This window comes from Argentina silus, assembly GCF_951799395.1.
Source record: "Argentina silus genome assembly, chromosome: X".
Classification (NCBI taxonomy): domain Eukaryota; kingdom Metazoa; phylum Chordata; class Actinopteri; order Argentiniformes; family Argentinidae; genus Argentina; species Argentina silus.
The window spans coordinates 15,012,417-15,035,969 of NC_139653.1; the positions used below are offsets into that span (position 1 = coordinate 15,012,417).

General features: G+C 44.3%; 1 protein-coding gene across 1 annotated transcript; it reads left to right on the top strand.

The window, feature by feature from the left end:
- oga (O-GlcNAcase) lies at positions 1 to 23,194 on the top strand. Its single transcript, XM_083695443.1, has 18 exons — positions 1 to 736; positions 1,274 to 1,325; positions 1,580 to 1,677; positions 3,704 to 3,834; positions 4,290 to 4,461; positions 4,596 to 4,694; positions 4,974 to 5,258; positions 8,961 to 9,119; positions 9,274 to 9,494; positions 9,675 to 9,941; positions 10,162 to 10,365; positions 12,011 to 12,185; positions 15,747 to 15,832; positions 17,023 to 17,127; positions 17,449 to 17,537; positions 18,616 to 18,808; positions 20,213 to 20,372; positions 20,541 to 23,194. Exons 1-18 carry the CDS (start codon positions 568 to 570, stop codon positions 20,675 to 20,677), a joined length of 2,802 nt encoding a protein of 933 aa, XP_083551569.1. The 5' UTR covers positions 1 to 567; the 3' UTR covers positions 20,678 to 23,194.
- Positions 23,195 to 23,553: the final 359 nt, after the last annotated feature.

Genomic DNA, 23,553 nt, shown 5'->3' on the forward strand with positions numbered 1-23,553 from the left:
AGGAAGAAGCTGTGCAAAACGCAATAACGGGAAGACGAATTGATATTCACCGGCCACAATCATACTTTATACATCGTAAATATTTTTCTTTTACCACATAAATATGTCAACAGAAACTGTGTACCACATCACATAATATTTATCTCGATTACGTCTCTCAGCATTAGTCGGAACTTTGTCGACGACGCTAGCTAAATTGATAAGCCTTGCTAGAACACCAGCAGCAGCGCTACTAAAGATCGCTAGATTTGACAGATTGATAGCAATTTTGGTAACGCAGCTCGCTATCGAAAGCAGACCGTATCGTTATACTGCAAATACGAAGCAAGGACAAAAAAAACTCTATTGATCAGCCACATCAAGATCAATTCTTGCAGAGCGTGGCTTGAAAACGGAGGTTGTCAGTAAGTTATCGAGCCTTCTACGACACGGTTAGTTTCCTCCTTTTTTATAACGATGGCCCACTAACCTCTTAACTCTGGGTTTCGGGTCAGGTTTCTTTGTCATTCAAACATTTTCTTTTATTAAACGCCGGTGTTAGCTAGCTACACCAGTCCATCTGTTAAAATGGTTCAGAAAGATAAGACATTGGAGACATCGCAGGTTGAGGGAGAACCAAGCCCCAGTCCAGGCCCTGCTGAGGCTTGTGCCGAGGCCCCCAGGCCAGTGGAAGAACCCAGGAGGATCGGGGTTGAGCTGACGGGGCGCAGGAAATTCATCAGTGGAGTCGTGGAAGGTGAGCACTGCTTGGCACTGTATTTATATGTATTTTGCGAATGGTTTTTGTCGTCTCTTGCAGACTTTCTCCTCGATTATTTTGCTTGCAATTCGCCTGTCAACTGTGATGATCCAACCATTTGTCAACTAGGAGTTAGAAATTGATTAGCTGGATAATTATATTATTATTATTTTGACAGCTGTCAAATAACAGAAGCGTATGATATTGCACTCTTATACTATCCTATTTATCCACCAAGATCAAATGGGTCCATCAGTATTCACGCCATAAATAAGCTAATCAAGTTGCATAGTTATGACAAACGATACCAAATTAAATGGTTCTGCTATACTGTGGATGCAAATATTAAGAGAAATGCCTCCGCTAATGAAACGCGTTGCATCTTGGAGGCAAGAGTGCAACACCCATACCGTCTCCAAGGTAAACGGCTGACAGCTGAATCAACACGATGACAAGGGGATGAATGACGGCTGCGGTCGGAATTTGCACTGTATGTGTTGAAACTGAATGGTTGTCATCTTTTGTTTGAAACAGGCTTTTATGGCAGGCCTTGGACAATGGAACAAAGGAAAGAGCTGTTCAGGAGGTAATATATTGTTTGTGTTTCCCACAGCAGACTAGCCTTTTGCTGCTCTGTCAACAAAACAGTTCAGAAATGTTAAAAGCAGTGCATATATTCATATTTCATTTAAATAGATAACAGAATATTAATATCAGTTCACATGGGTAATATCAAAGCTTGAAAGTATGTTGGGTATTTTTGGTGATCTTCAAATGATAGAGCAGTCCCTCAGATAAGGTAAAGCCTGTATTTATCACAGAATATGTTGTATTCCCCAGACAACAGAAATGGGGGTTGAACACATACCTCTACGCTCCTAAAGATGACTACAAGCATAGAATGTTCTGGCGGGAGATGTACTCAGTTGAAGAAGCAGGTGAGCATTTTCTCAGGGTCTTGCCTTGTTGCAACTGCAATTCTACGAGTTGCAAACATATACAGTGGGGGAAATAATTATTTGATCCCCTGCTGATTTTGTTAGTTTGCCCGATTACAAAGAAATGAGCGGTCTATAATTTTTATGGTACTTTTATTTTAACAAATAGAGACAGAGTATCAACAAAGAAGTCCAGAAAAAACACATTATAGAAAGTTATAAATTCATTTGCATTTGATCGAAGGAAATAAGTATTTGATCCCCAAGTAAAACATGACTTAGTACTTGGTGGAGAAACCCTTGCTGGCAAGCACAGAAGTCAGACGTTTCTTATAGTTGGTCACCAGGTTTGCACACATCTCAGGAGGGATTTTGGTCCACTCCTCTTTACAGATCCTCTCCAAATCCTGAAGGTTTCAAGGCTTTTGCTTGGCAACTCGAAGCTTCAGCTCCCTCCACAAATTTTCGATAGGATTAAGGTCTGGAGACTAGCTAGGCCACTCCATGACCTTAGTGTGCTTCTTCTTGAGCCACTCCTTTGTTGCCTTGGCTGTATGTTTTGGGTCATTGTCATGCTGGAAGACCCATCCACGACCCATCCTCAGTGCTCTGGCTGAGGGAAGGAGGTTCTCGTCCAAGACCTTATGGTACATGGCCCCGTCCATTGGCCCCTCAATGCAGTGAAGTCGTCCTGTACCCTTAGCAGAGAAACAACCCCAAAGCATAATGTTTCCACCTCCGTGTTTGACGATGGGGATGGTGTTCTTGGGATTGTAGCATTCAGCATTTCTCTCCCTCCAAACACGAAGAGTCGAATTTATGCCAAAGAGTTCAATTTTGGTCTCATCTGACCACATCACCTTCTCCCAAGCCTTCTATGAATCATTTAGGTGTTCGTTGGCAAACTTCAGATGGGCCTGTACATGTGCCTTCTTGAGCAGGGGGACCTTGCGGGCACTGCAGGATTTCAATCCGTTACAGTGTAGTGTGTTACCAATGGTTTTCTTGGTGACTGTGGTCCCAGCTGCCTTGAGATCATTACCAAGCTCCTCCCGTGTAGTTCTGGGCTGATCCCTCACCCTTCTCATGATCATCCATACCCCACGAGGCAAGATCTTGCATGGAGCTCCAGGCCGAGGGCGATTGATGGTTATTTTGTATTTCTTCCATTTTCTAATAATTGCACCAGTTGTCTCCTTTTCACCAAGCTTCTTGCTGAAGGTCTTGTAGCCCATTCCAGCCTTGTGCATGTCTACAACTCTTACCCTGATGTCCTTTGAATGTTCTTTGGTCTTGCCCATGGTGGTGGAGAGGTTGGAATGGAAGAGATTGATTCTATTGACAGGTGTCTTTTATACCCATAACAAGCAGAGATTAGGAGTACTTTTCCTAAAGTGACAGGACTAATCTGTGTGCCTCATGGGCATATAACCGGTCTGTACGAGCCAGAATTCTTGCTGGTTTGTAGGGGATCAAATACTTATTTCCTTCGATCAAATGCAAATGAATTTATAACTTTATATAATGTGTTTTTTCTGGACTTCTTTGTTGATATTCTGTCTCTATTTGTTAAACTAAAAGTACCATAAAAATTATAGACCGCTAATTTATTTGTAATCGGGCAAACTAACAAAATCAGCAGGGGATCAAATAATTATTTCCCCCACTGTACATAGACTGAAACCGAAAACCACATGGCTGCACTATAATATATATATCTTGAAGCAGGTTTTTATTAAGCGATATTGTGCTTTGTGTTTTGTGTGTCAGTCTATGTATATTTTGACAGAGAAGCCTCTTGTAGAGTTGCAGTTGCAACTAGTTCTTGTCATACATTTGTTAGCCAAGTCCTTTGTCTGGCTTAACAGTGCAAAAGAGGTTGGCTAAAGCAAACTTTATACATACATATTATAGATATGTACCACACAAGCCACTATCTGGAGGTATAAGACTTCCCATTGTTTTAAGCACTATTAATGTGAAATATTCTGTAATTTATGCATTTTCTTTCTCTTCCCTCTCACAGAGCAACTCATGACTCTGATCAGTGCTGCTAAGGAGCATGGGATAGAGTTCATCTATGCCATCTCCCCAGGGCTGGACATCACCTTCTCCAATCAAAAGGAGGTGTCAACACTCAAGAGGAAACTGGATCAGGCACGTCAACATCTCATCTCAGCTAACCACTTGGGCTAAGCAGGGGCTAATTAGAATGGGCAGTATGCTATTAATCCCCCTGTTATGTTTGATAAGGCTATACATGCTTTATGTTCTGGGTCAAATTGACCAAGTGTTTTATAAGTCACCTTAAAATAGTCATTACCTCCACTCAATTTGTTTTCTTTTTTTATTCCATACGTTGCCCAATCCTTAATCACCCCCTAGCCCCTGAACCATATGCCCAGGTGCATACCTGAGATGATTGTATGCCCAGGTGTACACCTGAGGTGATTGTACGGGGGTAATCATGTAGAAACAGTCCGAAGGAAAGATGGAGCTAACTATTACCTCTCATATCCCCTCAGATCTTGACAAGTGCTGTGGCCAAAGGGTCAATCTGGGATTGGGCCATAATGTCTTAAGTCTAACATTGCAATTCGTTTCTCCTGCAGATCACTCATTTTGGCTGCAAGTCCTTTGCCTTACTGTTTGATGACATCGACCACAACATGTGCCCTGCGGACAAGGAGGTGTTCAGCTCGTTTGCACACGCTCAGGTGTCCATCACCAACGAGATCTTTCAGTACCTGGGAGAGCCAGAGAACTTCCTCTTCTGCCCTACAGGTAACACATACACCCATTGGTAACACCGATCACCTGTCTAATCTGTTAAAAAGTATTCTTACTGAAATCAATGGGTTTGATTGATTTGTTTTGTTTATTGTTTGTTTGTTTGTCTTTCTGTCCCCCATAAACAGAATACTGCGGAACATTCTGCTACCCAAATGTCACTCAGTCGCCCTACCTGCACACAGTGGGAGAAAAGCTGTTGCCTGGCATTGAGGTGCTATGGACAGGTATGTTGGCTTCAAAACACAGCATGGCCCATTCAAATTATATACTTGACATCTACCTGATGTCTTTGATCAATGGAGGAAATTATTAAGATGGAGACCCACAAAGTTCAATGGTTATTTTCACACCTCCAAAAGTGTCCAGAGCGGAGTCAATAATCCACCCTATCTCTTGTGTATATCCACCATGGCAAAGATTGACACCATCTAAGTATATGGAGCCCCTTTAATACTTATTTTGTGAATGACAATGACCCATCCATGTAATGTTTACCTCTCCAGGTCCTAAGGTGGTGTCCAAAGACATCACGGTCGAGTCCATTGAGGAAGTCTCCAAAATCATAGGGAGAGCTCCAGTGATCTGGGACAACATCCATGCCAATGATTACGACCAGAAGAGGCTGTTCCTGGGTCCCTACAAGGGCCGATCTACAGAGCTCATCCCGAGGCTGAAGGGAGTCCTCACCAACCCCAACTGCGAGTTTGAGTCCAACTTTGTGGCCATTCACACCCTGGCCACGTGGTACAAGTCCAACATGAATGGGGTCCGCAAGGACGTGGTCATGAGTAAGTCTGACTGGGATGGAAACAGGGGTGTACAACTCTGGTCTATGACGGCTGTCGCTACTGTGTCTGTTGGTTTCAGTCCAACTGACCTCTTAATCAGAGAGTGTTTTACTCCTTTGACATCTTTACACTGATGTCATTACATCAATGACATGAAATGAAACTTCAATTAAGTTCAGGGAGAATCGAAGACTGGCAGTCCTGTGGCCCTTGCAAACTGGAGTTGTTTATCCCCAACCTACAGGCTAGGGCCTGTTACAGTTTTTAGATTAGATTAGATTCAACTTTATTGTCATTGTGCAGAGTACAGGTATAGAGACAACGAAATGCAGTTAGCATCTAACCAGAAGTGCAAAAAAGCAGAAAAGTGCAGTGTGAACAGTATATACAGGTAGTGCAGTATATGAGCAGTATAATAGTGCAGTATAGTATAAGTAGTGCAGTGTAAGCAGTATATGAATTAGCAGTAGCATTATAGCAGAATAAATAGGATGCAGTATGAACAGTGTAAGCAGCATATGAGCTGTATAGGCAATGCAGTCTAGGTATACGTATTAACAGTAACATTAGAGTAAATAGCAGAATAAATATGGAATGCCGTATGAACAGTATAAACAGGTATGTACAGTATGTACAGATATGTGCAGTGTATTAACAGTAGTATTAAAGAAAAATATAGGATATGTGCATTATGAACAGTATAGACAGATATGTACAGAAGAGCAGTGGTATGGAGTAAGAGCAGTTTGTAATTGCAATTGTCCGGGGGGGGGTGCAGGGGTTGGTAGGTTGTCACCTAGGTGCAGAGTTCGAGTTCAGTAGGGTGACAGCTGCAGGGAAGAAGCTACCTCTGAACCTGCTGGTTCGGGTGCGGAGAGACCTGTAGCGCCTCCCGGAGGGGAGTGGGGTGAACAGTCTATGATTGGGGTGATAAATGTCCTTGACGATGCTGCGTGCCTTACGCAAGCATCGTTTGCCCTGGTCAGCTTCAATGGAGGGGAGTGAGGAACCGGTGATGCGTTGGGCAGTTTTCACCACCCTCTGCAGTGCTTTCCGGTCAGATGCAGAGCAGTTGCCATACCATACTGTGACACAGTTGGTGAGGATGCTCTCGATGGTGCAGCGGTAGAAGTTCACCAGTATCTGAGGAGACAGATGGACCTTCTTTAGTCTCCTCAGGAAGAAGAGACGCTGGTGAGCCTTCTTGATCAGGGTAGAGGTGTTGAGGGTCCAGGAGAGATCCTCAGAGATGTGGACACCTAGAAACTTGAAGCTGGTGACTCGCTCCACCTCAGTCCCGTTGATGAGGATGGGGGTGTGTGTGCCAGCTTTTGACTTCCTGAAGTCCACAATGAGCTCTTTGGTCTTCCTGGTGATGAGAGCCAGGTTGTTGTCGTTGCACCACACTGTTAGGTGCTGGACCTCCTCCCTGTAGGCCGACTCATCGTTGTTGCTGATGAGACCAATCACCGTTGTGTCGTCTGCAAACTTAACAATGGTGTTTGAGCCATGTACAGGCATGCAGTCGTAGGTGAAGAGGGAGTAAAGGAGGGGGCTCAGCACACAGCCTTGTGGAACGCCGGTGTTCAGGGTGAGGGTTGAGGAGGTGTGGTTGTGTAGCCTAACAGACTGCGGCCTGTTGGTTAGGAAGTCCAGGATCCAGTTGCAGAGGGAGGAGTTGATGCCCAGTTGACTGAGTTTGGAGATCAGTTTGGAGGGGATGATGGTGTTGAATGCTGAACTGAAGTCAATGAACAGCATTCTCACATAAGTGTTGCTCTTGTCGAGGTGGGACAGGGCGGAGTGAAGTGCCGTTGAGATGGCATCCTCTGTACTCCTGTTCTGCCGGTAGGCGAATTGGAAGGAGTCCAGTGTGGGTGGTAGACAGGTCTTGAGTTGAGCTAAGACCAGCCTCTCGAAGCACTTCATGATGATGGGCGTGAGTGCAACTGGGCGGAAGTCATTTATTATGGGTCTTCTGAAAATGTGACAAAATCTGCTGGGTCAAAAATATACATACAGCACCTTGAATTATCAATTTTGGTGAAAAGTTGTGTCAATCAAATTTGCTTTGTGGCATGGCCTCTTAACTTCTTATGAGTGATTATGATTGACTACAGCTGGTGACTTATCTCAGCCCATTTAAATAGGGCTCGTTTGATACACTCATTGCACTCAGCCAAAAACGCTACAATGGGAAACTCTAAGGAGCTCAGCACGGATCTGAAAAAGTGCATAATTGACTTGAACAAGTCAGGAAAGTCACTTGGAGCCATTTCAAAGCAGCTACAGGTCCCAAGATCAACTGTGCAAACAATTGTTTGTAAGTATAAAATGCATGGCACAGTTGTGTCACTGCCACGATCAGGAAGAAAACGCAAGCTATCACCTGCTGCTGAGAGAAAATTGGTCAGGATGGTCAAGAGTCAACCAAGAACCACCAAAAAGCAGGTCTGCTATGAATTAGAAGCTGCTGGAACACAGGTGTCAGTGTCCACAGTCAAGCGTGTTTTACATCACCATGGGCTGAGAGGCTGCCATGCAAGAAGGAAGCCGTTGCTCCAGAAGCGGCACCTTAAGGCTCGACTGAAGTTTGCTGCTGATCACATGGACAAAGAAAAGGCCTTCTGGAGGAAAGTTCTGTGGTCAGATGAAACAAAAATTGAGCTATTTGGCCACAATGACTAGAAATATGTTAGGAGGAGAGAAGTTGAGGCCTTTCACCACAAGAACACCATACCTACCGTCAAGCATGGTGGTGGTAGTATTATGCTCTGGGCCTGATTTGCTGCCAGTGGAACTGGTGCTTTACAGAAAGTAAATGGAATAATGAAGAAGGAGGATTACCTCCAAATTCTTCAGGAAAACCTAAAATTATCAGCCAGAAGGTTGGGTCTTGGACGTAGTTGGGTGTTCCAACAGGACAATGACCCCAAACACACATCAAACGTGGTAAAGGAATGGCTAAATCAGGCTAGAATTAAGGTCTTAGAATGGCCTTCACAAAGTCTTGACTTAAACCCCATCGAGAACATGTGGAGTGTGCTGAAGAAACAAGTCTGTGTCAGAAAGCCAACGAATTTAGTTGAACTGCACCGATTCTGTCAAGAGGAGTGGTCAAAGATTCAACCAGAAGCTTGCCAGAAGCTTGTGGATGGCTACCAAAAGCGTCTAATTGAGGTGAAAATGGCCAAGGGACATTTAACCAAATATTAGCATTGCTGTATGTATATTTTTGACCCCGCAGATTTTGTCACATTTTTAGAAGTGATAAATTCATAAAAGAACCAAACTTCATGAATGTTTTTTGTAACAAGGAAGTATGTGCTCCAATCAATCCATCACAGAAAATTAAGAGTTGTAGAAATGATTGGAAACTCAAGATTGCCATGACATACATGTTCTTTACAAGTGTATGTAAACTTCTGACCACAACTGTATGTATACCTGTTAACCATGAGGCTATGCTTAGGGCTATCTTGTTTGAGATGTCTTTTTGAAGCCCCCACAGTCAGTATGTTTGTTTTGTTATATTTAGACCTGTCTTGATGTCTTGAGCTTTGAAGGTAACTCAAAATAGCTCTCCTGTCTGCAAAAAACTGCACAAAATTGTGTTATCATGAAAGAGAAAGATCTACATCTTGTCCCTTGTAATGGTTCTCTCTCTCTCTCTCTCTCTCTCTCTCTCTCTCTCTCTCACAGATGACGGGGAGGACAGCACGGTGTCCATCCAGATTAAGCTGGAGAATGAGGGGAGCGATGAGGAACTGGAGACAGACATGCTCTACAGCCCCCAGCTGGCCCTCAAACTGGCCCTGACTGAGTGGCTCGGGGAGTTTGGCGTGCCCCATCAGTACAACAGTGAGAGGCATTTACCTTATGACCTTCGGTTAATTACCTGTCTACCATTTTACATTTGCATTTGTAAAATAATGTTATGTCTGTGCTGTATGTTGATATTGTGTTTGTTTGAAAAAACATGATTTGAGCAGTATGTGGTGTGTTGCTCTTCCAGGTCGTCAGGTGCCCCACAGCGGTGCTCATAGCTCTGCCATAGACGTGCCATCCATGGGCACACCCTCTCTCTGCTCCTCGACCACAGTTACAACTGTGTTCCAACAACCTATCATGACCCCCATCATACCCCCACTCTGCCCAGACCCTCACACACATCCCATGGGCAAAGGACCACAGGAGGAGGAGGAGGAGGAGGAGGAGGAGGAGGAGGAGGAGGAGGTGAGTTCATGATAATGATCCAGACATCATTGATATAAACACACTTTTAAATTCTGGACAAAAAAAAACAACAAAAACATTTCAATTATGGTCCACTTGTTGGCAAGACTATTAGATTGTGTATTGATTCAAGGTGATTCAAGTTTAAGTACATTTTACACATGGTAACTATTTCTGCAGGTCGAGGTGGAGAAGAAGGAACTTGACGAGGAGCCTATGGAGATGGCTGTGGAGAAGCAGGATGATGCAGACACTGATCCAGGAGCGGAGCCCGACACAGAGGCCAAGAATGTCAGCACCATCCTCAATGAGAAGATGTCTGAAGACCTGAGGCCCATGGACACAGACAAGGAGAGCCTGACTGAGTCCAAGTCCCTTGAGGAGTCCATCCAGGAGGACTCAGGCAGCGACGTGGCCCCCATGCAGACAGACGAGCAGCTGAAACTGGTGTGTGTGTGTGTGTGTGTGTGTGTGTGTGTGTGTGTGTGTGTGTGTGTGTGTGTGTGTGTGTGTGTGTGTGTGTGTGTGTGTGTGTGTGTGTGTGTGTGTGTGTGTGTATGCGCGCGTGCATGCGTGTTTCCTGTTGCCAAACAAAAAGCCTCCACACTGTCTGGTCTTATTTTGTACTGCTTAATGACCGTAATAATGGTGATGTATTTCTCCTCAGGACCTGTTTGTGCCGGGGCCCAATGAGAAGCCTCTGTACACAGCAGAGGCCTTGTCCTTAGGGGACCTGAGTCTGCTAGCGGAGATGTTTTACCTTCCCTACGAACACGGACCCAAGGCTGTGCTGATGCTTAAAGAGTTCAACTGGCTACGAGCCAACAGCAGCACCGTCAGCGTCAACTGCAAGGGCAAGGAACCTGACAAGGTGGGTTGGATCACTGGGGCGGGACTGGACTAGATGGATGGGTGATGGATTTATGAATAGGACACAGAGGAGTCAAAAGAAGCATACAAAGGCTCTTCGTATCAGCCGTGAAATTGTTAGTGAGATGGTTGTTGTGTTTTTATGCTCTACAGAGCTGTGTAATGAATTTAGTCTTAGTGATAATGATAATAAAACCACTGCAAAACAAAAGGCAGATATGCAGTACCCTTCAACACCATTGCGTGGTGTGTTGATAAACCCTAGAGACCAGGTCCATGTACCCACATTATTACATGCCAGGGTTATACACTCACCGGCCACTTTATTAGGTACACCTTGCTAGTACTGGGTTGGACCCCCCTTTGCCTTCAGAACTGCCTTAATTCTTTGTGGCATAGATTCAACAAGGTGCTGGAAACATTCCTCAGAGATTTTGGTCCATATTGACATGATAGTATCACGCAGTTGCTGCAGATTTGTCGGCTGCACATCCATGATGCGAATCTCCCGTTCTACCACATCCCAAAGGTGATCTCTATTGGATTGAGGTCTGGTGACAGGCCATTGGAGTACAGTGAACTCATTGTCATGTTCAAGAAACCAGTTTGAGATGATGTGAGCTTTGTGACATGGTGCGTTATCCTGCTGTTAGCCATCAGAAGGATGGGTACACTGTGGTCATATAGGGATGGTCAGCAACAATACTCGGTAGGCTGTGGCGTATAAACGATGCTCAGTTGGTACTAAGGAGCCCAAAGTGTGCCAGGAAAATATCCCCCACACCATTACACCACCACCAGCAGCCTGAACCGTTGGTGCAAGGCAGGATGGATCCATGCCTTCATGTTGTTTACGCCAAATTCTGACCCTACCATCTGAATGTCACAGCAGAAATCGAGACTCCTCAGACCAGGCAACGTTTTTCCAGTCTTCTATTGTCCAATTTTGGTGAGCCCGTGCGAATTGTAGCCTCAGTTTCCTGTTCTTAGCTGACAGGAGTGGCACCCGGTGTGGTCTTCTGCTGCTGTAGCCCATCTGCTTCAAGGTTCAACGTGTTGTGTGTTCAGAGATGGTCTTCTGCATACCTTGGTTGTAACGAGTGGTTATTTGAGTTACTGTTGCCTTTCTATCATCTCGAACCAGTCTGGCCATTCTCCTCTGACCTCTGGCATCAACAAGGCATTTTCGTCCAGAGAACTGCCGCTCACTGGATATTTTCTCTTTTTCAGACCATTCTCTATAAACCCTAGAGATGGTTGTGTGTGTGAATCCCAGTTGATCAGCAGTTTCTGAAATACTCAGACCAGCCCGTCTGGCACCAACAACCATGCCACGTTCAAAGTCACTTAAATCACCTTTCTTCCCCATTCTGATGCTCGGTTTGAACTTCAGCAGGTCATCTTGACCATGTCTACATGCCTAAATGCATTGAGTTGCTGCCAGTGATTGGCTGATTAGATATTCGCGTTAACGAGCAGTTGAACAGGTGTACCTAATAAAGTGGCGTATGTCTGAGTGTATGTATGTGTAGTCTTGATGGGTTCTTGTGTTATTGAGTTGTACTAGAAACTGTAGCCATTGTTTTCCAACATTTAGGAGCACATTCTCTGTCCAGAGTTTCTCAAACTGCTGTTGTCTCCTGCAGGTTGCGGAGTGGCAGTCCAGGGCAGAGGCGTTTGAGGAGATGTGCTGCTCCGTCATCCAGATGTTCACCCGTCTGTCCAACTCTGCTAACCGCACCATCCTGTATGACCTCTACCCCTACATCTGGGACATCAAGAGCATCATCTCTATGGTCAAGTCGTTTGTCCAGTGGTTAGGTGCGTATGTGTGTGTACACCCACAGAGTTAGTCGGTTTCAGTCCAGTAAGAACTTATTTAGCTAGACCTTAGACCTTATTTAGGCTATCCCTCAGCTCTAGTTTTGACATACACATAGGAACATACTACCACATTGCTTTTGAAGAGGAAGACTGAAGATGTAGATCCAGTCTTTGGTAGTTGAGTCATGCACATAATCAATCACACGTATATCTAGATGTCTGCTTAACAGATGGCAAAGCTGACTTTAAGACTTGACAATGCAATCATTTCACCTTTCTTAGTTGCCTCACACTTCTAGTTTAAGCTCTCTCTGCTAATGTTATAATTACCTGAGAATACAGTATGTCAGCCAGTAAGAGGCCAGGTCAGGTCTATATAAAGGCACTACATCGCTTTTCAATTGTTGTTTTATTCTATTTCATTGCACACTTTTTTTTTTCTTTTTTCTTTTTTTTTACTGACTGAATGCCGCTTGCATTGCCAGCTTCCCTTAGTCAGGCTAAATGAGGTGACCTGATCTCTGTATTGGGATCTGTAGTGACTGATCCAGCAGGGTTCCTGCTGCTTGCTGTGTGTCCAGTAACATCACTGCTGTGTTCACACACAGACACACCTGCTGCCATGTCTCCCAGTCTGAGGGGTGGGGGGTATGGGGGTGGGCCCCAGGGGAAGTCCCAACCCGCCCCCATGCCCTAGCGCGCACGCGAGCTTGGAGAGCAAGGTGACTGACTGTGGAAGGCCATTCTGGTGCATAATGAATCAACTCAGCCATGTTTTAGATGTATTACTGGTTAAACATATCTACACGTGACCCACATCGTGATCCACAGTCCTCACTGAGTAATCTCAAGGAGGTCTGAAAGGTGTAGATACCAGTGTTCTAGATGGTCTTGAGTTCAAAGCCTCATCGTAGGCTCCTCAGATACCTCTTCTGAATGGTTTGTTCTAACTGTATCAGAGCCAAGGCAGGCTTCCACTCCATCATACAGCCATCTGTTTCTGTCTAAACTAAGCAATACTACTTCTCCTTGGACCCAAAACACTTGATCTTATACACCCCTACACACACACTCACACACTGATCGCACACATCGAGCATCTCATGGTAAGCAATAACTCCACTTGTAAAAAGTATCCCCTGATACAGTTAGAAGAATACCAGCTTCAGTGTGATCTGAGGCCTGCAGCTGTTGGAAGCTGCCTTGATAGAACCTGAAGCACCAGCATGGTCTGTGGGTTATTCCCAGTAACCACCTTTCATTCACAGGTTTCTGTCTTGTCTGGCTTTATGGTAAAGCTGAGGACCCTAACCTCCAGTACACAGCAGGCAGCAAACCTACACTGGTAGAGTCACATCTAAACTCTTATACAACAGCTATATAAGGCATTATAAAGCATTATATACCAAGTTGAATCCAGAGATTGGTTCATTCCTGATCTATCAGGAATTCCAGATTTAGTTTATTGCCTCTTATTGATTCTCTACAATACAACCATTGTATTGTGTTTTGCTCCTGTGTCTTCACAAGCAGAGTAAAAAACTGCTCGCCCCCTTATTCTCCAGTCCATTGTTAGAAGCACTGCAGCTGGCACTCAGTCACGGCTTCCCTGGTTTGATACTGAGAACACTTACTAATGACTATCTCCTATTGTTTTCTCCCCTCACTATGTGCAGATGGACGAATCCACAGCACCAGTTTCTACTGCTATTGGATCAACAGTGTGGCCAATGTTTGCCCAGTGCAGGCGTTGCCACTTTTCAGTTTGTTTGTTTGTTTGTTTGTTTTGATTTGTTTTTAATTGTTTTCATATCAGATTAGTCTATGGTATAAGAGACTGATTTGGGAGAAGGAAAGCAGCCCTCCGGATGAAGTCACTTTTGCGCAGCGAGTTAGTTCCAAGCGATAAGTGTTAACTCCGTAATCTCTCTTTTTGACAGCTTCTCTCTAACATGTTTTTGTTTCTATCAGTAGGCCTATTGAGATGGCTCTGATCTGCCATGGATGCACCTAAGGGAACTCACACCTGGTTTTCACTCTCTTACTCTCCTACATGCTCCACACTCTGGAGCAAAACCCCAAATTGCAGTATAGGCCGCCAGGACCATTCTACTACAAGTATCATTAGTGTTGGCCATCATATCATCACATCATAATGGTCACTGATGGCTCAGTTGGTTGGAGTATGATGCCTGCAGCACCAGAGCTGCTGGTTTGAGTCCTAGGCATATAGGCCTATATGGGAACTGTACGTCGCTTTAGAAAAAGCATATGACCATGGCTTTATACTTTAGTAGCAATCCGATTTTATTCAGTCTATTAGTGCTGAACTAGAGTCTGAAGTGAAAGTGAGTTCTGAGCTCCTCCCAGTGGGTGTGTCTGTGTGCTGTGTCGTGCCACCTCTTGAAAAGGAGTGTTCTTAGGTGTCAGGGTGAGGTTGTTACTGTACGTTAAAGCAGGAGTGTTTGCTCTCCTGCACGCGCGCTGCATCTGTCTCGTCACATGACAGGGGTCCTTGTCTCAGCTTTGGGTTGAGAGGTGGCGCAACACTCGTATAAAGGCTGCTCTTGTTCAGCCTATGTATGTTAGCCTATGTTATGTTATCTTGTAAACAAGGTTCAGAATGGCAACAACAACACAGTGAATAGTCCCTAAGAGTTAAGTGCTCTAGGTGTGCTGGAAAACATATTTCCGTGGAGCTTGTCTTCACTGTGCTGATTGGATGATCTTGAGTAGCAAGTTGAGAGGCCCCTTCCCCAGGTAGGCTATTGCCTCCTCTCTCTCTCTCTTCCTGGTTTGATGAGTCTTGCTCCCTCGTCATGTGACGAAGCAGATAAGATAAGAATGTGACTTCAGACGAGGTGCTGAGATCAGCGGGGCAACAGCAGCTGAAGCTTACAGAGTAGGTTTTCCCCCTGGACACTGATCTAAGGTCGGTTTTGCGTTCCCCACCCTCTTTCTCGAAGGTTAGGGTTTTCACAGTATAAGCTAATCCTAGCAACTTGAGCTTACTCACCGCTGGGGAAACGCAAAGGCATACCAATGCTTGTCTTATGAATATAGAGGGGCATTTGATGAAGTAATTTAGGATCCCTTTAATGGTCATGTTCTCAGTGCATGAAAAGGTGCATATTTAGTTGACAATATGAAGGAATGGCTTATTTAAAAACATTGATTCTTTTGCTCGTTTATTGGTTGAGCATGGATGAATTGTTAGTTCTCACTGGAAGTGAATCAGGATTTGGTAGTTGATTGATTTACTTTGATTGAGGCTTAAGCCTGTCAGCTCAGTGATTCCTCTCAATTGAGGTGCACAGAAGTAAGCTTTAGTTGCTTGAGCCCCAGCTCAACCAAAATCATTTCCTATATTAAAAAATAGTTGAATGTATCTTTTTACCCCAAAAAAAACACAACAAATAGATTATCTTTTGTTTTGGAGTTACTGGAAAATAATGATAATGATAGACACCTATTATCCCCATCCCCCCCACCCCCTCCATCTGTGTCAGAGAGCCCCGTCCTCTGGTAACGATGTCCGCTTGGCTCTGCTCCTAACAGGGTGTCGTAGTCAGTCCTCAGCACAGTTCCTTAGTGGAGACCAAGAGCCCTGGGCCTTTAGGGGAGGTCTAGCAGGAGAGTTCCAGGTATCCAATACACTGACTTCACAGCAATCAAAAAAAAAAGAGTTTGTATTAATGAAGTTGTGTTGCGCAGCGCAGATATGAAAGGGTTTGGTCTGTCTAAGGTGAGCTGATTATGATTATGAGTTTGGATCTGTAAAAGGTGGGTTCACTCCCTTCCCTCTTGCACCAATCACAATTGAAGTCCATGTTTTGGACAGAGAGGAGTGCCTGGTTGTGTCTAAAGGCATTGGTCGAAAAAGCATCTTGGTATGCAGAGATCTGTCTGAAGAGGGAATGGGTGAACTGAAACCATATAAGAATAAGAAGTCACGCCCAGTGTTCGGTATGACGGTTGTTATCTAATTCAATTTAAATTTGAATTTCTTTCAGCGACTGCCCAAAGGAGATACTGCTTTCCCCTGGCGCATGCGGTCGCAAGCGAGCATGGCTAGGTTTTATTTCATGACATCTCATTTCTTTGCAGGAAAGCACAGCACAAAAATATCCCCCTCCCCTTTTGCACGCGCACGCGTATGCATCGCAGCGCCAGCGAGAACGCAAGCGAGTTTGCCCGCCAAAAACTCCAGGAACAAAATTATACTTCTCCAGCCTATAGGCCTAGTTACATCTCCACGCTGAGCAGTGAGAGCCTCAGTAGCAATTGATCTAGTATAGATGGACTGAGCGGTTGGTCTCAGAAGTAGATTGCCATATAAACCTCTGTTGTTTTGTTCCTGGAGTTTTGTCTGTGTCTGCGCCAGCATCATTACTTTTCTCTACAGGAGGGCCCTGCGCAGCGAACCTTTGCGATGCCTTAGACAAAGGAAAGGAGCATCTCCTTTAGCCAGTAAAGCCTTTCTCAGACCAAGTCGCGACCCTCATATATCAGTTTTCTACGTATTTTCTCTTTCTTTAAGAAAAAAAGATATGCATTGCTTTATGTGCTATGCTCTTACAACAAAAGACAAAAGATGTATGATGTGATTTGCTGCTGTTGCTCACTGTCAAACCAAAAAGTATCATGGAAGCCATTTCAGTTCTGTAACATGGTTGGCTAGTGTTTAGCCTTCTTTTTGCCCAGCCCTTTTTTGGTGTGACAGTGGCTCAGCTGTAGCAAATGGACTCTGAGGCAGCCAGCCAAGGCAGAGGCCAGAGGGCCTTCCCAGTGCCTGAGTCTCAGAGGAACTGAACCTGTCTGTTTTGACCCACAGCGATTGTTGCCCATAGATGGGGCAAACGATCTTTTCTTCCAGCCTCCACCCTCACTGCCAACCTCCAAAACCTATTCCATAAGGCCGTACTTTCCCAAAGATGAGGTGAGGAGAGTACGCCGACGTGTGTGTGTGTGTGTGTGTGTGTGTGTGTGTGTGTGTGTGTGTGTGTGTTGCTGAATTCACTGAGTGTGGGTGTAGCTAGGCTGCTGGTATTCCCAGCTGAGCTGTCCTAGTTTAGATGTGTTTCAAGGTTAATTTGCAGAGCTGCTCATCCATTCTGCACTCCAAGTCAGCAGTCTACGTGTGTGTGTATGTATGTGTGTGTGTGTCTGTCTTTCTTTCTCTCTCTGTCACTCTCAACTGTTGTCCTTTCTGGGTTGCATCCTCTATAAGTCCTGCCTTCTGTGTGGTGTGTGTTTTCAGCATGCGGTCTACAAGATCTGCAGAGAGATGTACTCTGAGGGAGTGGAAGTCCCCTTCCCCGAGCAGGAGCCAGATCTCATAGGAGACAGGTGGGGCATGGGTTAATGTACTCTAATGCAGGTTTACTACTTATACACAGTTTGAGTCTTAGCGTTCTCTGTCATTTGTAGTCAATGTGTTCAGAGTTCAAATATGGATTCTGAATGAGAAATATATTCTAATGGAAAGCTTTTACAACTCCCTTGAAAACAATAAATTAGAGATTTGATTATTTCTGTGCAACGTTCATGCAGTGTGCTTTGGAGTAGATTTTAAAAACAAAAATACATTTAGTGGAGGCAATTTTTAACGGTTAAATGTTTAAATTGTACAAACAATTATTTAATTCTGCATATATTCTAATAGCATGTCATCGGTTTGTACATTTGACTGCAAGATATGACTTGTAACTTTTTTTCAGGTGACCCACAAAATAAAACGATAGGTCTGTACTTGCATTAAAGCATTCAATGTTAGCTTTTTAACGTGAAAGCCTATATGCGAGGGCAACATGCAGAAAGAGAATGGGAGGATTGGCATGGATTTCAGACAGATACAGTGTGTCTTTTGATAGGGAAGCGCAGGTGGATAGGTCACCTTGGTGTAGACTAATGATGAAGCTCTTTCTCTTGGCCTACATGCTGACAATTAGGCTATTTTCATTCATTATTTCTACCACCATTTACCGCTTTTTACATAGGTGATAAGTGAAACGTTGAGGCAGCCCTGCCACTCTTGGAAAACAACAAGGAAAATATGCCATTGCACTTTAAGTAATCAGACAGTTTAGCAACACATCTGGACTCAAAATATAGTTTTACAGCAAACTTAGGCATATAGGGAAATAACAGAATACAGCTACCTGTGCTGTGAGCATCATTCTCTCTGTTCAGCTCAGTTCAAGGGGAGAGGTGGACAAGCGCACAGACCTCAAATCTGTGCTGGGCAACAGAGGCAGCATTGTTAAATGCAATTGTAAGCAGGAATCTTAGATCTTAAATTAATGTTTTTAGTTAAGGGATTTTCTCTAATCGTTTAGGAATTTCTTATCGTTTACATGTTAACACTCCTACTTTGGAGGAATGTACTTCTGTCTGTATGACTGACAGCGTGTTGTCTTGTCCCCAGGTTAGTAGGAGGGTTCCTCACTCTGAGTCCAGACTATGGCTTTGTGCTGGAGGATGAGGAGGGGATCTGTGGCTATGCTCTGGGCACTGCAGACCTCAAGCCCTTCGACAAGAAGTGTAAGATGAGCTGGATACCCTCAATGCAGGAGAAGTACAACAAACCAGACTGCCAGAAGGACCTCTCGGAAGCTGAGGTACTGTAGGACCGCACTGCTTCTTTATTTCTGTAGTTTTATTCGTGTTTATTTGTGATTGTTATACACTCACCGGCCACTTTATTAGGTACACCTTGCTAGTACCGGGTTGGACCCCCTTTTGCCTTCAGAACTGCCTTAATTCTTTGTGGCATAGATTCAACAAGGTGCTGGAAACATTCCTCAGAGATTTTGGTCCATATTGACATGATAGCATCACGCAGTTGCTGCAGATTTGTCGGCTGAACATCCATGATGCGAATCTCCCGTTCCACCACATCCCAAAGGTGCTCTATTGGATTGAGATCTGGTGACTGTGGAGGCCATTGGAGTACAGTGAACTCATTGTCATGTTCAAGAAACCAGTTTGAGATGATGTGAGCTGTGTGACATGGCGCATTGTCTTGCTGGAAGTAGCCATCAGAAGATGGGTACACTGTGGTCATAAAGGGATGGACATGGTCAGCAACAATACTCAGGTAGGCTGTGGTGTATAAACGATGCTCAGTTGATACTTAGGAGCCAGGAAAATATCCCCCACACCATTACACCACCACCACCAGCCTGAACCGTTGATACAAGGCAGGATGGATCCATGCTTTCATGTTGTTTACGCCAAATTCTGATCCTACCATCTGAATGTCGCAGCAGAAATCGAGACTCATCAGACCAGGCAACATTTTTCCAATCTTCTATTGTCCAATTTTGGTGAGCCCGTGCGAATTGTAGCCTCAGTTTCCTGTTCTTAGCTGACAGGAGTGGCACCCGGTGTGGTCTTCTGCTGCTGTAGCCCATCTGCTTCAAGGTTCGACGTGTTGTGTGTTCAGAGATGGTCTTCTGCATACCTTGGTTGTAACGAGTGGTTATTTGAGTTACTGTTGCCTTTCTATCATCTCGAACCAGTCTGGCCATTCTCCTCTGACCTCTGCAATCAACAAGGCATATTCGCCCAGAGAACTGCCTCTCACTAGATATTTTCTCTTTTTCTGACCATTCTCTGTAAACCCAAGAGATGGTTGTTTGTGAAAATCCCAGTAGATCAGCAGTTTCTGAAATACTCAGACCAGCCTGTCTGGCACCAACAACCATGCAACATTCAAAGTCACTTAAATCACCTTTCTTCCCCATTCTGATGCTCGGTTTGAACTTCAGCAGGTCATCTTGACCATGTCTACATGCCTAAATGCATTGAGTTGCTGCCATGTGATTGGCTGATTAGATATTTGCGTTATTGAGCAGTTGAACAGGTGTACCTAATAAAGTGGCCGGTGAGTGTATGTGGTTTTCTCATCTGCCCAGGATGAATTTAGTTGTTAGTCTACCTGGATAAATAATGTCTGCTAAATGAATGTCTCCTCCTTCTGTTCTCTCTCCTCTCCTCCCTCTGTCCTCTCCAACCTGTAGAAGATGATGCTGAGTTTCCATGAGGAAGAGGAGGGTCTGCCAGAGACCTTCCTGTCTAACTTCCCCTCCCTCATCAAGGTCGACATCCATGCCAAGGTCACCGATCCCAGCGTGGCCAAGAGCATGATGGGATGCCTGCTCTCCTCCCTCAAGGCCAACGGTAGGTGACGCCCACCCACAGAGACCAATCAAATCAGTCCTCTAACAGCAGCAGGGACTCAGAAGCCAAATCCTAACTGGCGATCTATGCACATACATGTCAGTCTTAGTCTTAGTCAGATTAAATACTCTCTTCTCTCTGTCTTTCCTGTTGATTTGTTCCTCTCAGGGTCCCACGGCGCGTTCTGTGAGGTGAGGCAGGCTGACAAGAGGATGTTGGACTTCTATAGTAAGCTGGGCTGCTTCGAAGTGGCAAAGATGGAGGGCTTTCCCAAGGATATCATCATCATGGGACGCAGCCTCTGAGGAAACTAGCTCAGAAAACCAACCAAGGAACTGTACAGAACGAGCTTCAGTCAACTAGGCTTATGATCATGTCAGCTACCTTTACAAAACAACCCTCCATGACGATTTTATACTACATAACCATCTGGACTAGCCCAAGGTAGCCTGTTTTTAGATTGTGTGCTGCAGAAGCACAGCAGTTTTACAGATTCATGGTGCTGTTCCTAGATGTTCAAGCTCTGCTGGATTGAGAGAATCCAAACTGTAAGAGCCCGGAGGTCATCTGCAGCCCATAAGCGCTATGTGTTGATTTGAGCCAAGATGGAGGACAGTTACCCTCCTGCTATGGGCTCCAGAGTGGTGGGGATGGTTTTTGCTCCCCGTGTGGCTCCAGGAAGCAGGAGCTGGTCCAGCGCCATCCACTCCATTAGCCTTTCACTTGTGACCAGTGTGTCAGCCACCCTGTCTGTTTGTATCCGGTGTAGGCAAAGTGTGTAGAGAGGTAGGCTTTTCAAGTGGCATCCTGTTCCTCATATAATGCTCTACTTTGGCACAGAGCCATACAGTATGTGGCCCAGGGCAGAAGTAAAGTACTATATAGGGAATAAGGCGTCATTTGAGATGTTGCCGTATATACTGACACTGCAACATGATTTTGCTGCTGATAATGGTTCAGGAAAGGGAGCCTTAAAAGTATGTTACTGTTATCACCTGCACTTCTTTAAGGAACAGGTGTGCCCCTAGCAAACACTTCTGTCTTTTCATGGTTTGTTACAGGATCCTTAGTAGTCAAGTGACAGACCTGCAGAGAAAAGCATTTTTCTGAGTGTCTACTAGAGTGGGAGTCTAGTGAAATTCCTCCAAATATTGGATTGAAGAATGAGCAGCACATGCACCTCCATTCACTTCACAAGGTTCTCTCTTCTCTGCCTATTCCCTTTAACCCTTTGCTTTTGGCCGTGCTTTTTTACTTACAATACATTTCTGTTAATATTGCTTTTGTATTGCCTTTTGGTTCTTTGCCTTTTAATATTATTTTTCTACCTGTGGATAGACTCCTTATATAATTATTGCTCAGTACTGCAAATCCCAGGGTTCCCCATGTCCTTTTAGTTGCTCACAAGCTCTCCATCCTCTGTTAAACTCAGCAATAGAAGAATATCTTTCACATATTGGCTTTTCTGTGTGGAGTAACTATATCCTAGCTCTGCTCTGTCTCTTTATCTGCCCTGAAATGTGTCAAGGTTCAGCAACTGTTACTGCTCTCAAACCTAGGATGAAGAACCCTGTCTCAATATTAGACAACATATGTCAAGACTAAGAGCAAGCTTCAGCACTCCCTTGTCACACAGCTGCTCTGATTTTCATCATAACATGATGTAGTGAAGAAGAGCTAACTAACCACTAACCGTATGGCCGCTGATGAACAGGGCTGCACTCAGGAGGGCCCTACATTACTTCACGTTCAGATGTACTGGGTAGAACAGACATGGTTCTCTGTGATGCAGATTTAAGAACCGAGTCAGCTCTATACATCTCTACATTTCTTCCTGTAATGTTAACAACATTGTTCCCACTTCAGTGTAGGCCCTTTGCTCCTTTTGAGGCTATTTAACCCCATCACCAAAGTGGCACTGACTCTTACTCCTCTGTGGCTCGTGCCAAGAGAGGTGCCGTGGAAGAGAGATTCCTAGGCCTTTTTGTATCTATGTGTTTTATGTTTTATACTCAAACATGTTCTCATTAGTTTTTTGTAAATCTGAATAGAGTAAAAAGCACTTTGATCATACAATGGAGTTTTCTCCTATTTGTTACAGCATCGGCTGTTGCTCATGTACTTCTATAGCTGCCTGCCAATGTGATGTTTTTGATACTGTATTACATTTATGCTGTGCATGATGCATATTAGATTTGATTTGGCAGACCTCAGAATAACCTCACCATTACTATGCTACATTGGTGGATTGAAAGCATGTCACCTACCCCAATCCACATGCTACGATATCTAAACACTGTTAGCACAGCACAAAAAATATTTTGAGTAATTTGTGTTGCTTCTCAATCATTTGGTAACTGAATTTGTCTTCTGCTCTTTTGTTTTTCTCAATGAGCACAAGCCTGGTTATTTACATAAACATTACAATTCATCCAACTTGCTCCAGAGCAAAGCCATCATCATGGCTGTGTTCATAGTCTGGTTTCCACCCCCAGAAGCCCCCTGATGAGGATAAACATGTGGGTTGGCATTATTCTTACATGACGGTTAAGAAATGTAAGCACCAATTTTCGTATTTACCCACTGGTATGGGAGGATTCACCAGATATCTAACATCTGACATTGCTTGTGATTTTGTGACATGCTGGCTTACTGCTCTGCTGATTCTGAATGCACAGCTGCAATTGAAAGGGCTTCAATTGTACATTTGATGATACGTCGGACATTCTGTGGTGAGGGTGTATTCAAATCTGTAACTATAATTTCTGTAAGATTTGTATGTAAAAGAAAAAGATTGTTCAGAATCTTAATAAAGTATGTAAAAAGTGTTTGTGAATATATTTTTATTTGTGTCTATGCCTTATTCTACACCACATGGAAGTTCAAATCCCACGAAATACTTGGAGAACAAAGAAAACAGCCATGACATGCTTGTTGGAAAGCCATGTTGCAACAATGTAGCAGTTTTATGTTCAATAATGATCTGAGTGATATTACTCGTTCGTCATTCATGATATCCAGCATAGCTTTCCCCCGCTATTGTCAAATGTACAGGTAAGCCAAAGGTAAGATCTGATGAAGGTAAAGCAATCTTTCTTACTTACTTACTTACTTGATCTTCACCAGAGAAGAACCCCGGCGAAATATGCCGCGCCCGCCCCTTCCACATTGATGACGTAGT

Coding starts and splice junctions, on each gene's coding strand:
- oga (XM_083695443.1), top strand. CDS start 568: ATGGTTCAGAAAGATAAGACATTGGAGACATCGCAGGTTGAGGGAGAA. Junction 10,366..12,010: donor AGGGCAAGGAACCTGACAAG/GTGGGTTGGATC, acceptor TGTCTCCTGCAG/GTTGCGGAGTGGCAGTCCAG. Junction 17,538..18,615: donor CCAGATCTCATAGGAGACAG/GTGGGGCATGGG, acceptor TCTTGTCCCCAG/GTTAGTAGGAGGGTTCCTCA.